Source organism: Notothenia rossii (assembly GCF_949606895.1).
Source record: "Notothenia rossii genome assembly, chromosome: 10".
Taxonomy (NCBI): domain Eukaryota; kingdom Metazoa; phylum Chordata; class Actinopteri; order Perciformes; family Nototheniidae; genus Notothenia; species Notothenia rossii.
Window position 1 is genome coordinate 16,043,134 of NC_136908.1, and position 26,087 is coordinate 16,069,220.

General features: G+C 40.1%; 1 protein-coding gene across 6 annotated transcripts in view; it reads right to left on the reverse strand.

The window, feature by feature from the left end:
• The window catches only part of csmd3b (CUB and Sushi multiple domains 3b), a 373,567-nt gene that overhangs the window by 51,370 nt on the left and 296,110 nt on the right, over positions 1-26,087 (reverse strand). For 5 of the 6 annotated variants that reach the window (XM_079656201.1, XM_079656206.1, XM_079656205.1 and 2 more), the window contains 17 exons: positions 23,233-23,346; positions 23,042-23,137; positions 22,642-22,845; positions 22,214-22,338; positions 21,579-21,675; positions 18,694-18,798; positions 18,471-18,589; positions 17,920-17,989; positions 16,898-17,014; positions 16,438-16,647; positions 15,319-15,504; positions 14,194-14,371; positions 10,826-10,971; positions 6,187-6,267; positions 5,413-5,526; positions 4,873-5,061; positions 4,517-4,675 (listed from right to left, as the gene is read on the reverse strand). In XM_079656201.1, the coding sequence (XP_079512327.1) occupies positions 4,517-4,675; positions 4,873-5,061; positions 5,413-5,526; positions 6,187-6,267; positions 10,826-10,971; positions 14,194-14,371; positions 15,319-15,504; positions 16,438-16,647; positions 16,898-17,014; positions 17,920-17,989; positions 18,471-18,589; positions 18,694-18,798; positions 21,579-21,675; positions 22,214-22,338; positions 22,642-22,845; positions 23,042-23,137; positions 23,233-23,346 (2,310 nt within the window). The remainder of the gene's footprint in view (positions 1-4,516; positions 4,676-4,872; positions 5,062-5,412; positions 5,527-6,186; positions 6,268-10,825; positions 10,972-14,193; positions 14,372-15,318; positions 15,505-16,437; positions 16,648-16,897; positions 17,015-17,919; positions 17,990-18,470; positions 18,590-18,693; positions 18,799-21,578; positions 21,676-22,213; positions 22,339-22,641; positions 22,846-23,041; positions 23,138-23,232; positions 23,347-26,087) is intronic. The other variant, XM_079656203.1, reaches the window with a different exon arrangement.

Sequence of the window (26,087 nt, forward strand, 5' to 3'; positions counted from 1 at the left end):
AATTAGGATCCGACAAGCTGTATGAATGCTAAATAAGAAAAATAATAAGTGTCTCCCGGCAGAGTTTTTCAATCAAACAATCAATGAGTAGAATTACAGTAGATGTCAGAGACTTTGCCGAACACACTGCCCACAAATCAATGGCTATAAATGCAATATTCCTCCACCAAGAAACATTTTCACTTTACCCCAGACAATATTGATAACTGCGGGCAAAAAACTTAAGCAGATATTTTGTCTTTTGTTCATAGCTGATCCCTCTCTCTCTGTCTCCTTATAAGCAATGTCAGTATTTCATAAGAAAAGTTACAAGCAGTTTCATTATTCAAGATTCAAGATATTTATTGTCATATGCACAGTAAACAGACAGTTACACCGTACAATGCAAATCTTACTTTGCTAGTCAACCCTACGCAAGTAAAATACAGGAATATAAAATTAAATAAATTTGGCACACGGCAACAGCAGCATAAAAGGGCACATAAGTAGCAGCAGTTTGAAAGATATTAAAACAGTATATAAATAGTTGTATTGCACATGGTTCACAGTGTATAAAATATTGCACGGCAGACAACAAGTGCACTATGCATTGTTAAAGTCAGTAGTGCAAATGGTGAGTGTCATTGTGTCTGTGTAGCACTCACAGTTCAATCAGTGTGTGTGTATGTTTGTGGGGGGAGGGGGGGGGGGGGGGGGGGGGTAGCATGTTCATCAGCCTGATGGCCTGTGGGTAGAAACTGTTTGTCAGTCTCGTGGTCCTGGATTTCAGACTCCTGTAGCGCCTGCCTGATGGCAGGAGAGTAAAGGGTCTGTGCTGGGGGTGTGTACTGTCCCTGATGATGTTGTGTGCTCTCCTGGCGGTGTAAATGTCCTGAAGTGAGGGGAAGGCTGCTCCTGAGATGTACTGTGCAGTTTTTATTACACGCTGGAGTGCCTTCCTGTCCTGAGCAGTGCAGTTTCCATATCAGACTGTAATGGAGCTGGTAAGGACGCTCTCAACTGTACATCTGTAGAAGTTGCTGAGTATTTTGGATGGCATGCCAACTTTTCTCAGCCTCCTTAGGAAGGACAGTCGCTGCTGGGATTTTGTAATGTTCTGTTGTGCATTGTGAGACCTGGTGAGATCCTCGCTGATGTGGGTTCCGAGGAATTTAAAGGTTTTCACCCTGTCCACCTCTGTCTCACCAGTGGTGTGTGCTGCACCCTCTCCCTCCGTGGATCAATAATCATCTCCTTGGTCTTTTCTGCATTCAGGGAGAGATTATTGTGCTGACACCAGGTCACCAGGCCAGCCACCTCTCTTCTGTACGCTGCCTCAGCCCCACCGGTGATCAGTCCAATGACAGTCGTATCATCTGCAAACTTGATGATACAGGTGTTGCTCTGGGAGGCCACACAGTCGTGTGTGAAGAGGGTGTACAGCAGGGAACTCAGCACGCAGCCCTGGGGGGTCCCTATGCTTACAGTTTTAGTGCCTGACATGTGGTTGCCAACTCTGACTGACTAGGGTCTGTCTGACAGAAAGTTCCGCACCCAGTTACAGAGAGCAGGGGTCAGTCCGAGAGTGAGGACCTTAGCAGAGAGTTTGTGTGAGATGACCGTGTTAAAGGCTGAGCTGTAGTCAATGACGAGGAGTCTTGCATATGTATCCTTGCCCTCTAAGTGTGTGAGGGTGGTGTGGATGACGGTGTTGATTGCGTTGTCAGTAGACCGGTTCTGACGGTACGCAAAATGCAGAGGGTCCAAGGTGTCTGGAATGTTCTTCCTGATGTGGGTCATGACTATCTTCTCAAAACACTTCATCACTATCGGGGCGAGTGCAACAGGACGATAGTCATTCAGGCAGGTCACAGTGTTTTTCTTTTTCGGAGGGGCACTATGGTTGTCTTGAAGCAGGTGGGCACAAAAGCTTGTGCTAGTGACAGGTTAAAAATGTCAGCAAGCACATCAGCCAGCTCTGATGAGCAGACCCTTAGGGCACTATGCTCCTCAGTCAAACCATAAAGATCATCCGGGCCTGAGTCCGGTTAGATGTTGACTTTGGCAAGTAGCCTGGTCTGTAACTCTTCAAATTGGACACAGGCCCAAACATAAGTTCTTAACTGACCTTATTTATTAGTGATAAACCTGTTTTATGTCCCTCTGCTCCGTCACTGGCCCAGCCTCATCAGTGCGGTGTTTTCTTATCAAAATGGTCAAGGACAACTTGTGAGTTAGTGGGAGTTTTGTTGCTTTTACTGTGTTTTCCTTGCATTGAAGATACTAAATGGAAATGATTATGCTAGGCGATGGTTTTTACAGTGTGTCAGTGATTTCTAATTAAAGCTGTCTGACAGAACATATTTCTAAACAGCATTAAAAGTCTGCCAGCATGTACTGCAGGAAAAGCAACAAGATGAGCTGACTGCCGCTGATTAGATTCAGTCCAAGCTCTTTCCTTTTACTGTATTTTAAGATTGATGGCATTAAACTGCTGCTTCAATCTCACAAGGACTTTTTTCTAATGCAATACCAGCTTATCTTGTTACAAAGATGAAGTTTCTTCTTAAATCAGAAGACAGAATGAAAACAAATGGGGACATGTCTTAATTTGACAAAATGGTCAATATAATGGGAGAGTTTCACATTTTAAAATTCAAAGTTTGATTGTGTAAGATAACAAAAACTATATTAGAAAACCTACAACACATGTTTAACAATCCTTGCATATGCTCACATTAATCACAGCCACCACAGAAGGTTACAGAGGAGGCTTTTCTGTTATTATTCAGCATATAATTCATCATACAGAACAGTGGTGTTTTAAAGGTTAAGGAAGCAGCCTACTGAATAGATGGTATTAAGTGAAAAAGCTAACTGGACAGGTAATACCCCTCTCCTTAAATGCCAACATATGTCCTTGAATAAAGCACTCAAGCCTCATTACCCAAGTGAAGGGGCTTAATAGCCAACAGTCTACAATTAGCAGGCCCAGGTGGAAGACTGTGTGAATGTAAAGATAGCATCTGCGCTCATAAAGCTTTCCTTCAATGTATAAAACTTAACAACTAACCCGTAATGCGATTCAGTGAAATGCTTTAGGAGTCAGACAGAAGGGAGGTCAAAAAGTACGCTGAAGATGAAGAAACAAAAGTGTGAGATGAAGTTAATGATACTCTTAATAATTGACTTTCTTTCCTTTAACCTGTTAAGACCTGAGCCTGTTTTTCAGGCCTCAGGCTCTAAAAGGACATTCCCAGAACAAATGACTATAACTTCACTTCTAAAAGGGGTAAATTAATTATCCTTTTTCTCAAAGCAATGATAAACCTGTGAGTTGGATGTAGAAGAGTCACAATCGATATAGAAGTTTTTTTATTTTAAATTAAACTCAGATTAAACATAGTAAAACAAAAAAAATTATAGTGTCCTACTTATAGTGAAAACCACCCTTGAATGATGGGATAGTAGACTAAAAGCTTTAGAAGTCCAAACTATAACATATAATAAGTACCCTGTATCAATATTGATGCAAAACAAGTGACATTTGACCTTTTTAGAGAGATTTATAAGGAAAAAAAACACTTCTGGGGTCATTTGGGTGGATTTTCCATATCTCTGGCCCCCCTCGGTCGATTTTGATGATTGACACCTATTTTGAATTGTTAGAGCCAATAGAATCGAGGGGAAGTCTTAAAATCTATCTAAACATTACCCATTGGTGAATGAGTGATGCGTAGCCAGAATGCCCAAAACCGGAAGCTTGGCTGTAGCTCTAATAGTGCTAATAACAGCTAATATGAAATCTCAGTTTTCATTTCAAAGTGACACAGAGACATTGGATTAACCTTCAGCAGCGTTTTATGCGTTTTAATGCCATTGAACACAACTTTGGATCAGAAAACAGCAACGGTATGACTTATTTTCCATTTTGGTCCCGTAAAGCTACGTTGTGGGTTGTCTGGGTTTGCTTCCCCAGCCAAGAGTTTTGATCGCTCAGTGATGATACTTATACCCCTAGAATCTGTGGATGTGCAAAATGGCTTACCGTGGATTGTTTGTGCAAATCCGATAAGTAATAAAGTATTTCTACCGTGAGTTCTGTGCTAAGTGCGTTAGCATTTTTTCGCTTAGTGCTAATTCAGAGGCTTTGCGTTAGAGCTGTGTTTCGTTTAACAACAAATGGTTAATATTGTCAGTTAGCTGAGTTTATTCCCATTAAGTGGGTATGACACATTCATAGGTTGTTAAATATTAAGAAACCCTGAGACACAGTTTCGTGAAAAAAAAGCATGCAGCCCCTGCAGGCTTAACAGGTTAATCCACTTTCTTTTACAATCTTTCTTCTAAAATCAAAAATTGAGAAACAGTCCCATTTATGATTAACTTATAATAATGACACAACTTAGAGGGTTTACAAACTCCTCCAAGTGCTCCATTACTCAGAATGTCTCTCCGTCTTTCTGTCTGTCTCTATCTTTATTTCCATGCACTATCATGATATAAAGTAGTAGTAAAATAAAGTTGGGATACATACTTTGGTACTCACCAACATAGCGAATTTTGAAGCCTTTCTTGTTTGTGCCGTGGTCTGAAGACCAGCGGACCAGGAACTGGTGGCCGGAGGTCGTGAGGTTGAAGGGCGTAGGAAGGTCGCCGCTCAGTGTCGCCAGAGTGGGACTGTTGGCCGTTGGACCTGAGAGAGAAGAAGAGAGAAAGAGAGGAAGAAGAGGAGTGAGAGAAATAAGGAGAAACAAATGAAATAGTAAAATTCAACTGTGTTTTGTTCTATTGTGGTACTTTGTATTTGTGTGGCTATTACTGTCCAGTCTTCCAATGGTGATCACATTAACACTATTATACTTTATGTCAGTTTATTTTGTATTTGTTTACCATCAAAGATCTCCAACACGTCAAACTCTTTCTCAGTGTGGAAACCTTCAAAGGTGATGGTGACATTGTATCCTTTTTCTACTGTGATGCTCCATGAACACATCTGGAGGTTAGGATAGCTTTCTGGCCAACCAGGACTCAGGATGACCCCCGACGAGTCGTACCGGACATCATGAGCAGGGCATTGGACTGTAGACGGACCATACATGGAGAACAATGGTTAGATAAGAATGCACTACTCTTGTTAGTTTCAACGTATTGAACATTTCTTTACACACACACACACACACACACACACACACACACACACACACACACACACACACACACACACACACACCACCCCCCCCCCCCCCACACACACACACACACACACACACACACACACACACACACACACACACACACACACACACACACACACACACACACACACACCCCCCCACACCCACACCCACACCCACACCCACACACACACACACACACACACACACACACACACACACACACACACACACACACACACACACACACACACACCTTGGCATGTTGGAGGAGCTGCATCCATCTGTAGTCTTTCTCCAAGCCGACAAGTTAGAATCTCACTGCCGACCAATGAGAATCCAGGCTGGCATCTGTACCTGATGATGTCACCTGAACGTGCAAAATGGATATAAATGATAAGTTATAAGAGAGCAAATACCTCTACTCCGATAGAATATGAGAGGAAATTATTATATATACAGTATATTTATAATATATTATTAGAAATATATTTAATTTAAATCAGGTTTTAGATTTCAATTACATTTTTACATACAAAACATAAATATAATATCATAAAAATGATGTTTTGTTACAAAAAATTACAACTATAACTGTTAAATATTGCCTACACATCAATATAATAGTATAAAAGTGAGTGACATTTTCTCGGGTTATTAGTTGTGATACTTTGAGTACATTTAGCCAATAATGCTTATGTACTTTTATAAGAGTAAATGTGTGTATGACTTTTACTTGCACTGGAATATTTCTATTGCAGAGCTATTGCTATATTTATTCAAGAAAAGGATTCAAAGACTCCAAAGTGTATCATTATGTGTCATGTGGTTTCAAAACTCAATGTTGAAGTAGATATACATCAAGTGTTGCATGATGTATTCACTCTGTTCAGTTAATGAGTATCAGATGTAAGGTTGGATACCCTTTATGAAAAGATGATATTGGGGCTGGAAAGTTACAAGTCTTAACTTTGCTTCCTCCATCAAATTGACATGTCTAGAGGCTTCGCAGGAAGACAGACAGACTCACCTATCTCCAACTCCCCGTCTTCCATCAGCATGTCAGCGTTGGGCACCTCTGGAGGAGGCTGGCAAACCCTTAATTGGTACGCTAGGAGAACAGACACAGCAGAGGAGGGAGAGATGACAAAGAGAGGGACATTATATAAGACTGTGAGAGGAAATGTGGTCTGTAACCTGGTAAAAAAGGGGAATTGTTTTGAAACTAGCAAGAAGTAACTTTTATACAATGAATTTGACCAGCACAATATGTAAGGTTGCGGTTGTAGGCTGTAAACTGAGGAAACTTTAAAGGTCCCATGTCATGCTTTTCCGTTTATTACCTGTCCCCTTGTGTGTTATGTAGCTTTTTCTGAATGTAAACGCTCTGCAGAGTCACAAACCCTCAAAGTACATCCTGTAGCGAGTAAAACTCTAACACAGAAAAGACCTGTCTATGAACGCCTCGTTGGAGATTTTTATTTTTCCATTTTTTTCTTTCGGGCAGGAGCTCCAACAAGGCGTGTAGGACAGACAGTGAATACACATACTACTGTATACAGATATGCTGTATGAGAAACCAATGTGGGTTTGGAACATAGAACAATGTAAATATATTCTAGTAGACCTCAACAATGGAATTATGATCAGTAGAAATTGCCATGTCATGGGACCTTTAAGGAAACCAAATCCTTACCAAATCCTCTTTTCTGTCAATGTATTCAATCCTGCTTGTTTTAGATTAAGTTCATTTTTTAAGTTAAGGTGATCAGGTCTAACAAAGTATGGAATCAAAGACAGAGCGGCTTCGCAGAAACAGCACAGCTTTGAATCTTTAAGAAGGAACTGAATTCACAGCCACTGAGCTGAGGGCTGTAATCAATACTACTGCATGACCATATATCACTCACTAACAGAGAGAAAGAGAGGGAGAGAGGGGAGAACTAAGGGTGAGAGAGGGAGAAAGGGCTGAGGGCTATAAGTCAGGATGAAATTGACTATGAAAATGAGACCTGCCAATAATATCTGCTGCTCTCATGCATATCAAAGCCCTGTGGTCTGTGTGTGTGTGAGCCAGTATATGTCCATGGTCTGAGTGTGTGTGGGGGAGTGTAGCGATGTCTATGTGTCTGTGTGTGAGAGGAGAGGATCACTGTGAGCAGTCAGTGATCTTTGTAAGCTCCAAGGCCATTTTTTATGGCTGCTTCAACATTCATGTCACATTGGCTCTTTTAGTCTCACGTCCATGACAACATTATCCAAAACTGTAATGGTCCTCATCTCTGCATGGAAGCACTGGCATTCAGAACCTGGACCCAGAGATAAATAAATAGAATGACAATAACAAAAGATAAACATCCCTAAACCGTGGATTGATGCTTCCTTAGGGGTTCATTTGGCATTTCCAACCAAAACAACTGCACTTTCACAGCTGTCTCCCAAGCAAACGTTGACATTCTGGATTTCCGCTGCGTCACTGACAGATTAAATGTTGGAACTTTGTGTCTAATTGTGACAAGCTTCTGCTGATGAAACTCCATCAGAGAAGGCGACAATTCCTCCTGGATATATATAAACAAATAACTGATCTGGACTAAGAGCAATCTCGCTCTCATTGTGTTTACCTGCTGTACGTCATTCTTGTTTTCTTGTTATATCGTCTAATAAAACAGAATTGACAAAATGATGCTAACAACCCCTGCCATACATGTCATCCCCGTCCCCTCTTATCCATCATCACCTGTCACTCTCTGCTGTACATCCTCGATAAAGCAGAAATTGAAAATAAACTTGAGTGAAAATGAAAGGTACAGTTCCTGTGTGAGTGTGACAGCTGGCAGTTAAAACCTGCCTACAGAAATTCATTAACAACCTGACATCTGTCTGAAAAGGGAAATTCTTCAAGATAAAACCACTTGACATGTTTTCACTATAGAGCATTGAACAGAAGACTTTTGAAGAAGTGAGAATAAGCTCCATGAGAGGGACGGTGGAAGATATGCACATATATGACTGGATGTGTTGTGAAGGCTAAAAAGAAAAAAGAAAGCTATACTCATTAGAAGCCATTCTGTCAAATGTATTCTTCATCCTGAAATGCACCCTCTCAGAACTTTCTGACAACAATACAAAATATAAGGATTATAGTTCAGAATATAGTTCATTAATTCTCTTTAAATGTTAATGTTATTTCTTTCTTATCTTTAAGTCAAAGTTGAAACATAGGATAAACATCATAACATGTTCACTTTGATTGTAAAAGGGACACTATAGTTTAATCTCATCAATTCAAACAGAGGATGTACAATAGTGCTTTTTAATATGACGGTGGTTTCCTACATGTATGCAGGTTTAGTGCTTGTTTCAAAACAAAGGAGATTATCACTTAAACTGATTGAGTCTATGTGGTCAGCATTACATTTACTTTCTCAAATCAGTAGATTCGTACAGAAAACATGGACAGAAGCCAGAGTGCCTGAGGATTGATGTTTGCAGCAAACAGGTGAACTGAGAATAAAGACAACGGTGGAGGGTTTTCATCTTGAACCGCAGTTGAAAACAAAGGGAAGGCTAAGTGCTCTGAAGGACCACAAGGAAAATATTGAAATGAAAAACTGGAATGTAGACAGTTTTGACACGGATAAAGAGCGGATCAGAACTAGCAAAAAAACAATCTTCAAAAAAGATGTGGAGGCATGATGACATAAAAGACTCATCTCTGAGGGCGTTGTACCAAGAAAATGTTATCCAAGTCTAATTGTTTTTGTTGACCAACTTCAGGTTTAACTTTTCCTTCAGAATGACAAATTAGCTGCTTGGCAACACTAACACAGCTTAATTGTTTTTAACTACTTTAATCATACAATCTAAAAGTGTGTTTCACTTTAGATTGTGTCATGTTCTTCTTGTGTGGGTGAAAGCTAAAGTTATTTAACCTTTTCAAATGAAGCTGCCAGAAATTCTCGTGAAAAGAGACAAGTGGAACAGGAGGAAATATAAACAATGTTGAAAGAAAAGATTTATGAACACACTGAGGTTAAAGGTGGTGTAGGTAATTTTGGAAAAACCAGCTCGAGTGCGCTAGAATTTGAAAATACACAACCGGAAAAAATCTGCCACTTCCTTACAGAGCCCCTCCTCCAACACACACGAACGTGCACATGACCAATGAGGGCACGAGATCAGTTTGTGCACAGATGGAAGGCTGACAGGCAGGTAGGCCATCCAGTTACTTTAGCCGGGAAGCTAAACTGATTGGTCGTGCTTTTTACAGCGCAACGGCTTCCACAGATGAAATATTTTTTATGTAATTATTGTCAGAGCATTTAATATATTCATTGCTATCGGGATGTTAAGAGCATTCCATTGAATCTAACAAAAAGTGTATCTGAAATAAATTACACACCCCACCTTTAAGTAGAAGTTACATTTGTCTTTCTCTATTCAGCAAACCAACGTTTTGCCGTTTTCCATCCAAGAACATCAAAGCTACTGGAAAGTACCAACAAATATGGAACATGCAAGGAAGTAAGAATGAAAAATAATCAAAACATCTGCTCGCCCATTGTGTATCTAGAGAACAGATAAATAAACAAGCATTCAGCTGTTCAGTGTCTCTTAGCTTTTAGTCAATCAGACATTTGACAGAGAAATATACTTTTCCTTCCAACAATAGCGTCATTTAGATATTGAATTCAGCAATGATATCATATGTACCTTACCTTACACTGATCTTTGGTCCAAATCATTGTATGCACACACATTGTACACTATATCTGTTTTTTTGTCTTTTTCTTGTCTTTTTTTATTAATGCCGATTTGTATTCATATTTTATTCCTTTTTTCATTCCATTGCAATGTAAATACTGTCATATTTTACTATATTGTTATTATATATTTTTTATATGTTTCTAGTTCCCTACCTGTGTTTTAATTCATGTTTTATTTGTATGTACGCACCATGACGTCAAGTCAAACTCCTCGTATGTGTAAACAAACCTGGTAATAAACCTGTTTCTGATTCTCATGCAGAATTAGTTTGACCAAAGAAAGGCTAAACTATGTGTTCTATAACCAAGCAAGAGAGACCTTGAAAAAGCGATTAAATACCACACAGAAGTGAGTGTCTCATGATGACTAAGTGTTGTATGACTAATTTGTGATGTGTATTTCCTTCTTTAATCATGTAAAGCAAGGATAAACATTTAGCATGGTTGCTTAAGTACACTCAAATACGAGAGCTTTGAAATGTTTAACACATGTTAAAGTGCTTACTAAAGAAGACCTGTCTGTAGCAGCAACGCTATGATAACAGTTAATAGCACCGCTGTGACTAACATACCCTTACTGTACTGGTAGGCAGCGACAAAGACGGCAGATTCAATCAGAAGGTAGAAAGTTCAAAAGAACGAAAAATCATGAGTAAGAATGAGTAAAAGGAAGCAGGTCTGAGTTGATGAGGATGGAGTTGCAGAGAGTCTAACAACAAACAGATCGATGCCATCACTGCTGCAGGAACTAATGATAGCATGATAGTTTTATCACTATACCTCAGCACAATGCAGCCAACAGCAGAGCAAGTTAATGAGAAAGGTTTTGTACCCAAACAAATTCAATGCTTCCATTACTAGCTCTGTGAAAAAAGAAGGATAATGTTGTTACTGTCTCACCATGGTAGCTCAAGACAAAGAAGCCGGCTCCAGAGAAGTCTGAGTGGAATTTGATGAGGATGATGTTGGAAGTCGAGTAGACAGACTCCAGAGCTGTGTTCCCGCTAAACTGGCCAATTTGAGGAGAGGATTGGTCTGGACCATCCCTACAAAAGGGAAGAAACAGAGGAAAAGAAACACACACACACACACACACACACACACACACACACACACACACACACACACACACACACACACACACACACACACACACACACACACACACACACACACACACACACACACACACACACACACACACACACACACACACACACACACACACACACACACACACACACACACACACACACACACACACACACACACACACACACACACACACACACACACACACACAGCTTGTGTTACAAAGTGGGTGATCAGAGACTAAAGATCCATAAAGAAACGGACGTGATCTTTCTTTATGGAACAATATGAGAGAAAAAGTCAGCCCAAAACATAATTTGAATAAGTTATGGCGGCCATTTCTGACAGTTAAAATGCTATTTGTGATCAGGAAATGGTTTATCCGAGGCAACAAACAAAGATAGTAGGAGACTTGACGATATTCATGAGGCAATACCTGAAGCTGCTCCATTGACTGCGAGTGGAGTCGGACATTGTCTGACAAAGTGCCGGCGCCCAGAGTGATTGTGCATGGTTATGGGCTCATCTTCTCTCTCGCAAAAACATTCCAAACTACAATGTCGGAAAGCTCATTTAGACATAACACTTTCCCAAAATCAGATTCCACTCAACTTACAAAGGAGCAGCTCCTCTTTGTCTCCGGATAACAACTCAGTTCTCTTACTCTTGCTTTGGGACACTCAAATTCATAAATATTGATTGAAATGTCGTCAGATCATAAGAATAACAAATGCGAGTCCTGTTGTAGAATGGCTTTAGTGTTGCCACTAATATCTGCCTGGCATTCATGAAAAGTTACACAATTACCAGTGAATGCAGACAGGGAGACATCTGTCAACTGGCAGGTCATGCTCTGTGTGCAGCATCGTGAACATATTTCACCTTTAATGACCGACCCAGCAGCTGTCAGACTGGAACTAACCAATAGCTGGCTCATTATCAGTGATGAAAAAGTATCATCATGAGGTTAAATGGAATAATTATATCCTACTGTTAAGTGTTTTTTGATGTGGCCAATTATACCTGTCAGGTTATGTAAGGAATGGTCCCCGCTATGATTCCCATTGCTGATGCTAACACCCACTTACATTTATAAGCACACTATGGCAACATACAGAGTAAAGAGTAGGGTTTAGTGTATAAAGTAGCCAAAGGTGAAATATGTGACATATGATAATACTTACAATGGCATCATGTAGTAAGCCTCTCAGTTTGAGACCAATTAGCAGACTAACTGACTGTCAGGTTGGCTGGCTCTGGACTGAGGAGACCGCTGTGAAAATCACACCTTTACTACAGACACTGCACTCTCTGCGGGAAGCCAGCTATGAGGCTGTGAGACTTAGATTGCGAGGTTTTCTTTTGTGCGTTACAATGCTCGTTGCTGTTCTTGCTTTCTGCTAGTTCCCCTGTTTTTCCACTTTTCCAAGAGACAGCTGGGTCAGGAGCACGCTGTGCGACCGATTCACGGACTTCACAGAATCGGCTGTGGGTGGACAGCACATGGCTCAACAGAGTGGAGATGTGGGAGAGGCATGCTTTATATATTTTTTTCAGTTATGAACTACCAAACATTAAAGACCTCTATACACTAAAAAAGCCTCAACTCACTGGAAACAAGCACATGATTGTATTTGCAGCGACTACACATCTGTGAGAGGCAGTTCTCCAATGTCAAGTGTGTTTAGATACCCAACACGTTCTTGCATTTTGTTCATATAATTGTGTTATACAATACGCAGCCGCTAACTGAATCGTTTACAATTATAATCAAGCAATCTCTGTTTCGAACTTTTCAATTTAAAGCAGCAGCTTTTACATTTTTAACTATTCTGTATTTGTGATCTTTGGCTTTTAGATTACTGGTAATAAGCAATTTGATGAAACTACATACATGTTTTAAAAGCATATCTTATTTCCTGTTGGTCGATTGATTGTGATGTTGTTTCAACTTAAATGTGAAAAGATGGCATAAAAGTGCTTCCACAGGAAACAGTCATACCTGCACATTCAGATGGTGATACATGTCCTGAGACATCATTTGCTGCATTACGACGGGAACCGTGTGTTGGTTGTTTCTCAAATAGGACCTCTTTAAGTAAAGTTTTCCCAAATGTGAGCTAGATTTAACTGGAGAAACAGCGGTACATGTTATTGTAACTGATCTCCCTTCAATCATTTATTCTGTAAGAGAATAAATGCACTATTTTTGACTATTTATTGGTGTGTCAGCTCTTTTCTTGAGATAAAAGTCAGTGCCTATACGTATACTCTTATGTTAGATGATCTAGGGATTTGTTGTTAAAGGTACATTGGTTTTCAAGTGTTTAGTTGGATAACTGAGGAACAGGGAAAACAACACAACCCTTAAATCTGGAGGTTGAAAGTATATATGAGAGGCTTACAAAAGTACCAGACAGACGTTTGGTCCTTCTGTGTAGGTTAAAAATAAATGGGAATGTATTTCCAGCAAATTATTTCTCACACTCTGTTATTTTTGCTTGTTTTTCCTTCCTCGCCCTGCATCTCCGTGTCTGTATGCCAGGTGACGTTTCTAAACTGCACCCTGCTGTCTATTTATAGGAAACAGGCTATAGCTATAGAGAAGGGGCAGCTGCATGGCAACCAGAGAAAAATAGATTATACAGCCTATTTATGGTGCTGCTGCCACCTTGTACAGGCAGATAACCGTGTAACATGGTATCTAAGCAGTGTTTAAACATTTTGCATTGACAAGATGTCGGCTGTTGCCAATGTCTGCTGTCCTTAGGAAGAATAATGAAGTGAGAAGTCAAGGCTGGGCAGGTAGGGAGAGAAAGACGTAATGTATATTACTTATAAAACCAATTGAGCCTTGGAGACAGTGTGAGAAGCAGAGGGTAAAGGGAGAGAGACTTATAAAACATGACAAGAAGGAAATTATGTCAGACTAGCTTTATATTCAATGGGAGACGTCTGTAGTCATAGTAACCCTTGCAGCAGTTTAGCCAATTAGTGGCCGTCTTTGAAAGGATGTCAAAGAGCATGACTCCCTGTGTGAGAGAGGTGGTGTGTGTACAGTAGGAGAAGTTCTCGGCATATGTCGAAACAAATGTGTAGATCATGAGGATGAATAGTGTCCGTTTAGAGGTAAAGACGTAGAAAACGAGTGAATTTCATTCGTAAATAACACCTACCAGACAGTGATGTAGTCATATATGGGCTCGGTGCTCAGGACAGTGAAGTTGATGTAGATCCCGTGTCCAGGAGGAACTCGGACGCTCCACACACAGTCCTGGAAGTTGGGATACTCCTCAGGGTGACCAGGAGAGTAAATGGTTCCATTTAACGACGTGATGTTTCCACCACAGAGAGCTGCGAGACAGAATATTAACAGAATTACCCATAATGAATTACCAGCAAATTAATTTTACCTTTGAGAGGCGTCAGTGATGATCTGGATGACTGATAGAGGACACATCTCTATCAGTCATATAATGACCACTGGATAACACCTAAATGCCTTTAATACATTCTCGTTACGGTTTTATTTCAATTTCGGATGCTCAGGTATCCTTTCCAGCAGGGGTGTGATTTTAACACTGCTGAGAGCTAAAAGGCAGAGTAAAGTTAATAAACTGCTCTCATTTAGTTGATTAAGTGCAATTGCTCGAAACAGTAAGTATAGGCTTAAAGTAAAACATGTAAAAATGGATTAGTGTGCAGTTACTTTTCATAACACTAGCATAATATAAGTTAATGTATTACTATTTCACTGTGGCAATATATAAAAACAATGTTCCAGACGCCTCTCCTATGCCCTCAAGATTTATTCTACACTTCCTTGCAATTTAGCTACTCAATTTTTAGTAGGGATAAATTACATTTTGTGTTGAGTTAAAAGTTGCATATGTTTAATGTGTTTTTTACAATGTTCTCTCAGCATACATTTTAACATTAACTGTTTATACTGGAGTATAAGTACAGAGGGAAATACTGTTTAAAATACTATTGTTAAGAAAACAGTGTTTGCAGTTATGAATATAAAAAAAAACATGTATAGGTTTAACAGTTACAGCTTAAGTAAAATCATTTACAAGTTAGGGAATTCATTGTCCCTCAAAAATTCTTCTGTACTGAAAGAATAGTAAACCAGCAAACATTAACTATATGTGTTTGTCTGAGTAATTGATATACTAGGGCAAAACTAACAGTTAGAAAATGATTAACACTATTTGTTTTCCCTTCACAACAACACAATGTTACATCTCGCTGTCAAGAAACGAAACACAGTCATTCTGAAACAGTTAGTTCTGTGTTACCTTCACATCGTGGCAGTGGGTGATTCCAGTTCCTGCTGATTCCGTGTAAACATGTGAGCGACGCCTCGCCGATCAGAGAGTATCCGGGCATGCATTCAAACGACACCGTCATCCCTACGCTGAAATTGCCAATCACGATGCCATTTCGAAAAGGCCGAGGGTCTGGACAACTCTGAAGCTGGTAGGCTGGAGACACAATAACCAAGATTAGGCTGAAAACTAGCACAACTAAAAACAAACAAGGTCAAGTTTGTTCAGGGAAAGGAATAGTAAAGACATCAGTTCTAGCACTGAACAACTAATATTCCTAAAAGACTAACTCATAATTCCTCCGCCTGTTCTTCTAGCTGCAGATATCTCAATTAACACTGACATGCAGGAGACACAGAAAATAACAGCTGCAGATCTCTAGACACAAATTAAGATTACTAACTTTCTGAAAAGGGAGTCATGCACCAAACAAGCTCATACTTGTTCTTTTGATGTTGTCAACATTCTCCCAATTTAAATCTGACAGTATGCCATATAACTGTTTTCGTCCCAGTGAATGTTGACAGACAAAGTAAGATGAGTCAAGTGTTTGCATGACTGAAGAAAGACAAGTGACTGAGAAAGATACGCGTTAGAAGAAATAATAGTATTCAGATTATTTTTCCTGTTTTAAAACACCTTGGCAGTGCCCCTGTCACGAGATAAAAGGTGTTATTCATGAGTCACTGGAATTTGCACATAAATGGAATTAGCCGTAACACATTGAGGCTATCTAGGAGATATGTCATAATAAAAATACAAGCCTGCTGAAAAACCTTTTTAGTGTCAGATAGATTAAATAGAAAACTCATCTCATCACCAAAAAATCCTTCAAAATGAGTTTTCTACACCCTGCCTTTTTTTGGCAAGTGCTTTAGAAGTCAAGAAATGTTTTATTGTTGCCTGCAAAAAGGGAATCGTTTTATTCTCAGACACCTCCTTGGAAATAAAGTAAATAAATAAGTCAACAGTTTCCACTTTAGGAACAATCGCTGTTTTCAACAAAGCGCAGCCATCAGACAGTCGCTCTTGTTTTCTCGATGAGTGCACACAAGATGTCCGACGAGAGCGTGTAGAGACAACCTTTACCTTGATATGTGATGTGGAACCCTGGCTTGTTTTGTGAGTAGTCGCTGTGGAAGAAGAAGCTGGTCTGGTGGGTGGTGCTGAACAGAGACTTGGGGGTGACCGGGCCGCTGAACCGGTCGATCACCGAGCCCATCTCCAGGGTTCCACTGCGGATCTCCAAGTAATCGTGGATCGCTTCGGTGGAGAAGTTTAGAAATGCAAGGTGGATTCCTGAGAGAAATGTTGACATTTGAAGCGATTAGCAAAGCCTGACTGGCAGAGGAACCGGCAATAAAAACATTTGTAGATGCTTCAGCAGCAGCCAACGACGTGAATAAAGGCCACCGATAATGATTTATTGAGTGAGTAATTAAATACAATGAACAATAAATACTATTGTTACATGAAGGGTGATACATATACAACTGAAAGAGAACAACACACACTTTTTCCTCAACTTCAAAGTTGAGTGTTTTCTTACCAAAGCCCACAGGTAAGTTGACTGTCCATGTGCAGTCTAATCCACTGGGGTAGTTGCCGGGGAAACCAGGACTTAAAATCACTCCACTTACTTCTTTTCTAGACCCACCACACTGAGCTGGGGGCACACACACACACACACACACACACACACACACACACACACACACACACACACACACACACACACACACACACACACACACACACACACACACACACACACACACACACACACACACACACACACACACACACACACACACACACACACACACACACACACACACACACACACACACACACACACACACACACACACACACACACACACACACACACACACACACACACACACACACACACACACACACACACACAGAGAAAAAGGGAAACAGAGGTTCAGTGTTGAAAGCAACACATCAAAGGCTGGAGGCTGACCTCAGACCAGCTCACACAGACTGCCTCTCCCTTTTTTAGGATGCTGCTGCCGACTGGACACATGAGATTCTTCAACCTGATAGTTTGCATCATTTTGAATAACACATTAATATTCTGAGTCTTCAATAAATACCCTTCTTGAATAAATTACCATTGTGCAAGTAGAAATGTGTCCAGGGCTTGTTTTCCCCAGTTTGCCTCAGTGCATGCTGATGCTTTGGCACACTGCATGTTTATGGCAGACTCTGCCTCAGCTTTGCATCAGTTTAAAAGCTTAATCGTATTCTGCACAGAATACTAAATAATCAGCTCATCACAGAACAGCAAATTGATCAAACGTCCTATTTTACAAAGAGTCAGGGTAGGCAACGGAGACAGCTTGCATCATTACTGCAGCACGGAAGTTCTGCACGTATCTCAGAATATCCAGGCTGCATTTATGTGTGTGTGTGAGTGTGAGTGTGAGTGTGAGTGTGAGTGTGAGTGTGTGAGTGTGTGTGTGTGAGTGTGAGTGTGAGTGTGAGTGTGTGTGTGAGTGTGTGTGTGTGTGTGTGTGCATATATGTATTGTGTAAAGACCTACCGAGACATAGTGGCACAGGGTAGTTCCATCTTCTCACAGGTCCAGGCATGCAGGTGATATGAGCATTGCCCTAGAAATGTGAAATCAAACACAATCAATTGATGGTAAACAGAAATTAAGTGCTGTTTATCTACAGAGCAATAATGAGTATGAGTACAGTAGTGCTGTATCTCAAGCGGGATAAAGGTAAAGCTCCATTTGAGTTGTATACAGTCCTCCAAAGAAATTGGGCATACCACACCAGAAGCATACATTATTAAAGAGTTGTGCAGACCGCACTAGAGTTGTATGTTTAGTAGGAAGTAAGAGTAAACCATCCGAGAGTGGGGTTTTCTTCCGATTTACCATTTAAATAGTGCTTGGTTTGTGCAGCCGTGAGATAAAAAGAGTGAATAACCCTTAATGAATTTCACAAACATGGCAGTGTGTTATGCATTAAACGACAGTAATCTGTAGTGCATGTGTGTGTTCTATGTATCTATAATGACTATCCTTCGGTTCCTCAGTAGCTAGCGGGAATCTGTGCATAAAACAAACAAAAAATGTTTTACCTGAAGAGAGTATCCTTGTTCACATAAAAACTGTACGACGTCTCCCACCATAAATCGGTCTCCTTGCCTTATTCCATAGTTTGGCGTCTGTGGCTCGGAACATGACTCCAGACCAATAGCTGATAAGAAATGTGTAATAAACACGGTTGTAAAACATTCACTCCTTTGTATGTTAATACAGCATATGCTGCAGATACATCTGTATACAAAACAAGTATGCTACCTGTATATTCCAAGTGAAAACCAGCAGCTGAGACACTTATATCCGAGCTGAAGCTTAGATGGAGGTTGTTAGATGTGCTATTCAGGAGAGGGGGAATAGTCGTGCCTGGAACGAAGAACATGATCACATTTTTACATTTTTCAACCGAGCTTTGAAAGCAAATTATCTTAGTTATCTGACAGCAAAGGAAACAACAAAGGCCTCCCAAATCTACATTTTCATATTTTGTTGTGTGTGTAGTGTTCTCAAAGGAGAGAAAAGGGAATTACTTTTATATGAGACATCTGTTTTATTCGAAACTACTTTTCAAATTGTTGCTTGACCTACATAGCACGGCAAGGGAAAGTACAAAGTGAAGAATGGAGGCTGCACTACTGAAGTAAAGCTGGCACCATGCAACAGTGTGGTTCTGTCACAATGAGACAGTAGATGCTGCACTCTATTGTAAAGGAATATTAACCTTCACAAAAGTCCTTGGAAATGTAATTTCTTGGCTAGCCTGAAGACTATAAAGTAGTAAAAGTATTTCCGAAAGTAGCCACTAGTGGAACATTTCTCAGAGCCCAGTTTTCACCGTTGTGTTTTTTGTTCTGTGGCAAAACATATCAAAGTGAAGAAGATAGAACTCTGAATTAGAAGTAATTCAGGCCAATGGATGTTATTGGTTGCCTGTTGCGAGGGGGCAATTTTACATCGTAGCCATCTGGTCATATTCCAGAAAAACTCTTGTTCATCATCAGGAAATACAAATAAACGGTAATAAGTGATGAATGATGATGAATAATTAGCTGCGCAGATTGAAGCATTACACAGATCATTTGTGGATTCACGACAATATTAGATAACACTTAAAACACAAAAAAAAGTTCATTATCATCATTTATATACTGAAGAGATATAAGGAAGAACTCTGTCGTTTCCTTGCCAACACTATCATCTCTTATCCAGTTTGCCGTGGGGATGTCAGGCCCTGCCATAGATTATTTAACAAAACCTGCAGATTATCATGAATTTGCTCTCCTAAAAGCAGTACTAATACCCCCAGAAGATGCTGACTCCAACTTTGGACGACTGCTTAAACTACAAGAGTTACTGAATTTAGAGGATATCATTAAATATGAGTTTCTGGAGCAGTGGAGCAGAGGGAGTCCCATTGTACTAAGCGCCAATATTTGTAAGAGACACATTTCGTTTTTTAATATAAGATCAGTAGAGAAATATTTTCCACTAGATGTTTCATTGCCTGTATTTAGTTGTAAATATCAAACATGCCTTGATAACCATTGGTTTCCAATTACATTGATTAAGCTAACAACGTTCTGAAATACATTTTGAGAGCTTTTAGAAATGTGAATCATTGTATTGTTGTTTACATTTCTATGTTTGACACATCATGTCATAGGTTGCTCAGGGAGTATCTATTCCGAATGGGGATTAGAGTCATTTAGGATCAATTTGCTATGCCACAACATTTCTCATATGTCTTTAAAGGAATCACAGACAACAAGCAGGTGTCAGTGGGTGTGTTCCCGCCTCCTGCAGCAAGTAGTGATGGGAATTCCGTTTGGGAGCCGAGCCAAATGATCCGGCTCACCAAGAAGAGCCGTCTCACGGCTCCCAAACGGCTCTTCAGTTGACCACATATACCTTTTAAATTCAATCAAATGTAGCCCTGTTTTGACTAATGATTTATATGTGTACACATATATCACTTAAATTATTCAATACATCGTTTGTACTGAAGTATTCAAAAGTAAAATGTAAATTTTTAATATAAATGATTTGCTGTGGCCAAATGTTTTAATTGCATTTACAGACCCTTGTAACTCTCTGATACCACCCCATGAATGCACTGACTTGCTTGTAGATCCACGCTACACAAAGCAGATAGCAACACCTATAACAATTTAAGCATAGACATTTTAAAAAAGGGGCTACTGTATCGACATTTTAAAATTATATTTAAAGAAAAGGCCCTGACAAAACAGCAGGGCTCTATTTCAGTAACTATTAATTATAGAAAAAAAGACAGCAACAGCTGACATCAAATCTTTGCTGAGCCTAAGGGTAATCATAAATAAATAACATGGTGAAAATAAATATATTGCAACGCTCAAAACAGCAGCATCCAACCGTCTCTAATCATATAAAAAAACATAGCCTAATCAAAATAAATGTAGCCTATTGCAATGCTCAAAACAGCAGCAGTCTCTAATCCTTGGATATTACATGTCACTGCATGCATGCAAGGAGCACCCGTAGCGCGGAGATCATCATATCATTCTGTCTTGTATTACTTAATTTTTTTTTGTTTTAAAACGGCTCGTTCGCGGGCGTGAGCCAGCTCCAGTCGTTCGCGACCGACACATCACTAGACCAGTGTATCTCTTATTGCACACTTAGCAGGGGGCCGCGTGGCCAGCATCTTGTAGGCTTCAATCAGCGAGACAACATGTAATGTGCTTATTTGCATGTTGTCATTGTGTATTTAACCATCAAGCTATGTTTACAGGCAACAGGCAATCAAGTTATTCTACGTCTTCTCTAAATGTGGTTATGGAGAGTATGAATGCTCTTAAAGAAGTTGTTGCATTAAAACAAATTTTATAGTCATATCTTTTACAGGGTACTTTTGATTTAAATAGTTACACTTTATCTCTGAATTTTTTTTTATCATACTCTTGATTCAAAAATAGTTTTGATTGTAGTTCAGAATTGTTCCATCTTTAACTCCAAAATAAATATTGATTGATTTATACAATTTGTAATTGAACATAACATAACTATACAATATAATAATGTTCTACTTGCCAATCTTTGTATAACACATTATCTCTGACACTATTTTTGGCCATGACATTTGTAAAACACTAAAAACTGTTTACCAGAGTAGCTGCCCAGTCTTGGTGCGTGGTTGTCGGAACCATCATAAAAATCCAAAGAGTCCCAGTTATGCTCTGTGGCAAAACTCACAACTTGTATCTGGAGGGACGGATGGAGAGGAAGAGAAAGACAAAATAAGTTATTGTTAGCGTGGACCTTTGTCTTTAAAAAGCAACTACATTTTCATTTCATCGCATCTGGTTCAATGGTCTGCAATGTAATAATAGGAGAGAAAAACACATTCAGATAGAAACTCAAATGTTTGATTATTGTTAAAACAAAACTGTCAAACAACATCAACAGAAAATGCTGTTTACCAAAAAAGTCTAATTATACCGAACACACCTGCACTTGTGCTGCTGTGAGGTGTCTGTCAAATATTTGAACAGACTCCATTTTGTGTCAGAGGCATCTTTGCCTTTGTATTTGTCCGTGAGAGCAGTTTAGCTTACACACAATCAGGCATTATCTCTCACGATTAGATCCTATCTGGTTATCTCTGGATGGCCCCTCTCACACAAACCATCCATCCATTCATCCTTCTAATAATATCTTATCTTCAATGACGTCCTGCCTGCTCAGCTTTTAAGCCAATGATACATAGGTCAGCCAGGAAGCAATGTGTGATAGGTGATACCTGTATTCCAGCTCCTTCTGGAACAGAGACCTTCCACACACAGTTCTGGTTGTTGTCATATGGCTCTGGATATCCAGGCGATAGGATGGTCCCACGACGGGCGGTCAACGCACCCCCACAGGGAACTGAGAGTGCAGAAAGGAGCAAAAAACAGAGGTTAAAACAAGATGTTGTCTGCAAATAACAGGAAAAGAGAGAGCCTGTTGTGCCATCGAGGAGATGCAGAGCAGAGGAGCAAAAAGGGTCAGACCTGACAGCTTAGGCATAGTAAGGCATGAAATGGAATATGCATTTTAACTGTAGGTATTGCTTGTAATTATTATCAAAGTGGAGCATCCAGTGTACAGCTTATACTTGTTGTTATATTGTTACAGCCTTCTCAATAGCAATGTGTCAAACTCCTGCCTAGCTTCTTTATTCATATTTACCTATACATGTTGGCAGGGTGTCATTCCATTGTGCCATGTTGTCAAGGACACTCTCACACCTTATGGCAGTGGAGCCATGCAGGACGTAACCAGGGTTACACTCAAACTGCACCATCGAGCCAACTGCAAAGTCATTGCCGAGGCGTTTCCCAAATCGCGGCTCAGGGACCGAACTGCACTGTGTGGAGCTGGTCCTCGGTACAGCTGCAGAAATAAATTAGACACAATAAGATGTTAATATCAAAAAGTGCAAATGTGCAGTTATTGCTGCCTATCTCGGTCATTTCAAAGAATTGAATTCAGAACTTTTAAAGGACACGTTGAAACCTTATTAGGCCCAAGGCAAGTAATAATAATAATGATACTTTGAATAACAAATGAAGCTACTTGTTTGGCTGACCTTGGTAGACAAAGTGAAATCCCTTAGCAGTTTCTGGTCCGACCGTGCTAAACTTTACCGTGACCTGGTTTCCCGAGCTCAGAGGGAGAGACTCACCTAGGGAGAGGTAGACAGAGTTATACAATAGATACAAAATCAGAAAGAAAGATATGGTTATGATTCATTCTGTCCATCTATCCATTTATCCTTACCAGAGTGGGACCCAGAGAGAGAAGACAATAGCGTGTTTTGTTGAGTTGGTCCATCGTAAATTTCCACCACATCGTTGAGAGAAGTCTGGAACATCACAAACTGTCCAAAGAGGACTGGAGACAAAAAGGGAAGAAATACGGATAGGGTGATGAGTTAACCATACTTGCATGGTGGCAAATTATTATTCCAAGCCGCTGTCTGTGCCTGACCTTCTGATGATAAAATTAACCTGTAATACCTCATTTAAATTGTATTAAGCTGCAGTGTCAACCTCTATTTGAAGTCAACTATTGGCACAAAATTGCATATTAGGACACTTAATAGTCTAAACATCACCTTATCATCATCATGCACCAATCCTCCTCAGCCCCCTCGGTTTGAGTGTATCAATGTTGTCAGCTAGTGTGAAATGCTAGTGTTGGCAAACACTGCATGTCAGTATGGCAAGATCTTTGTATGTCTGTCTTCTCTACATTATCTCAAGCAGGCAATGTGAAAGAATAGGATATGAAGCAAGTGGTAACCTGTCAAACTCCTGTCCTAACACCCATGTTTTACTCTGTTGCAGCATGATGGAAGGAAAGAAGATTGCTGCAGTGGCCATGAACCATGACTAAAGCAAGGATTTTAGAGTGCAGCTGCAGTGGCAGGAAGCATCATGTGGCCCCCTAGAGGCCCTAGGTACAGTATTTGATACTCTCTGTCTTGGTTGATCACTGATTCTTTAAAACAATTAAAAGTAGCCTTAAGCTGCAAATCTGTAGGTGTAATTGTATAAATAAAATGTGTTTGTTTGCTGCACATGGAAAATCCTTCATAAGGATAACTGACATGTATTTCAGCCTCAATGAAACAGGCTTCCTAAGCAACATAAACACACACACCCACACCCACACCCACACACACACACACACACACACACACACACACACACACACACACACACACACACACACACACACACACACACACACACACACACACACACACACACACACACACACACACACACACACACACACTCTCTATCGCCTCTCCATCTCTCCCTCCCTCTATATTTGGCCCCACCGGCTGAGGTGTAAAGGATTACATCTGAACATTGCCAAGGATATTGCGCTATAAGAAGGTCACTAGTCACTTACTTTGAACAAGGCTTTTTCCCTCTGTGGAGTTATTTTAAAGCATGATCCGCATTTTGCTAAAACATTGATCTGACTCACAAAGATACCCTGTCTGCTTCCATGTAAAACTCTGTTTCATGTTAAAACATGAAGGGCACTCAGAGAGCGCAGACCTCCGCCAAGGCCGTTTAAGTAAGTGAAAAAGAATGCATGTCCCCTTGAAACAGATCCACTCCAAATATAATGGATTCTTCTTTTGCTCGTGTTACAACCTTCCACCAAGTTTTATGACAATTGGGCCAATACTTTTTCGGTTATCCTGCTGATAACACACAAATAAACCCACAAAATAAACCTAAAACAAACTATTTGAGGAAGGTAAATAATTATAAAAAAACAACGCAGCTCCGAAACAAAACAGTGAATATTCAAATGCTGTCGAGACAACACAATTGTCAAGAAAGAGCTCTTTAATGCAGATAAATCTCTCTTCTTGTACTTGTATCTAATAGCCATGCCATGCTTGTACATGAGGATGTATATAAGGGCCTGGAGTGGTCATAAAAAATGACACAATTCTGCTTGTCAGCAGAAATACTTAAAAGCTCCCACCGCGTATGGATTTTAAGGAAACTAGAGTGATTAAGGTTTCCATCATGCCCTGCTGTATTATCGACAGACCGCAGAGCAGGTGGAGGAGTTCACAGCCGAAACCATTTCAAAACGGCACAGATTTCAGGCAGGAGGACACATATGAATCAATGTTCACACAAGAGCACTTAAAGCATTATAACATACAGGAAATGCAGCTAAAATATCATCGTGGATTTTACTCCTACTTAGATAACATGAGAAATTACATGAATACATTCAATAAGAGAAAGACACCCGGTGATAAGGGATCACAGCAGTGTTTCCCCACAATGCCCTTCAAAACTACATAAACCTGGTAGATCTGTTGTGTCATCAGTAATGTCTCATACAGTCTAAAACATTCCATTGGACTTGTTATCACATGATTGCAATGTTTACTTTCAAAAGGATGCTGCTTCAGCTTTTAACATCAGGTGGAGAAAAGCTGGGCATCCATCCCTGTGGAGCTGCCATGCCTCCTGATGAGTGGGTGTCCTGAGGCACATCCTCATATGACAGGAGGTACGGCATCTCCACGGCAACGAATGCCAAGAGTCGGCCCCACCTGGTGTTGAATCCTAAGAAGCCATTTGGATGAGTGGTGAACCATCATTAACCATTTAAATGCCAACCAGGTGGTTTAAATACAACTTCTCTCATATCATCATCAAACTGATAATCCTGCTACCTTGAGTCTGTATTATTTATTCAATATATTTTTTTGAACAATGACAGCTGCTCTGTCTAGGATGTTCATGTGGAGACTGTCGTGTCTTAAACAATATGTAGGCCAAACAAATGTTAGCTCCTCTCCTTCAAAATGTGTTCATGGAGCTGACACTCCAAACGCTGCTTCGCTAATATAATGAGACAAGGACCATCAACAGCCTCAGGGAAAGCTACTATTTATTCATAACACCACAGGGCATAATTGGACATCATATTGCAATGACTACTGATTGTTTTTAAAAGCTCAAGTCAGACCCAATGACTCAGTCGTTCTAATAATCAGTCAGCCAGTAATGTAGATGTCAATACATTATACTGATATTGGAGACACAAATGTAAATTTGCGAACATTAAATGAAACACATGTACTT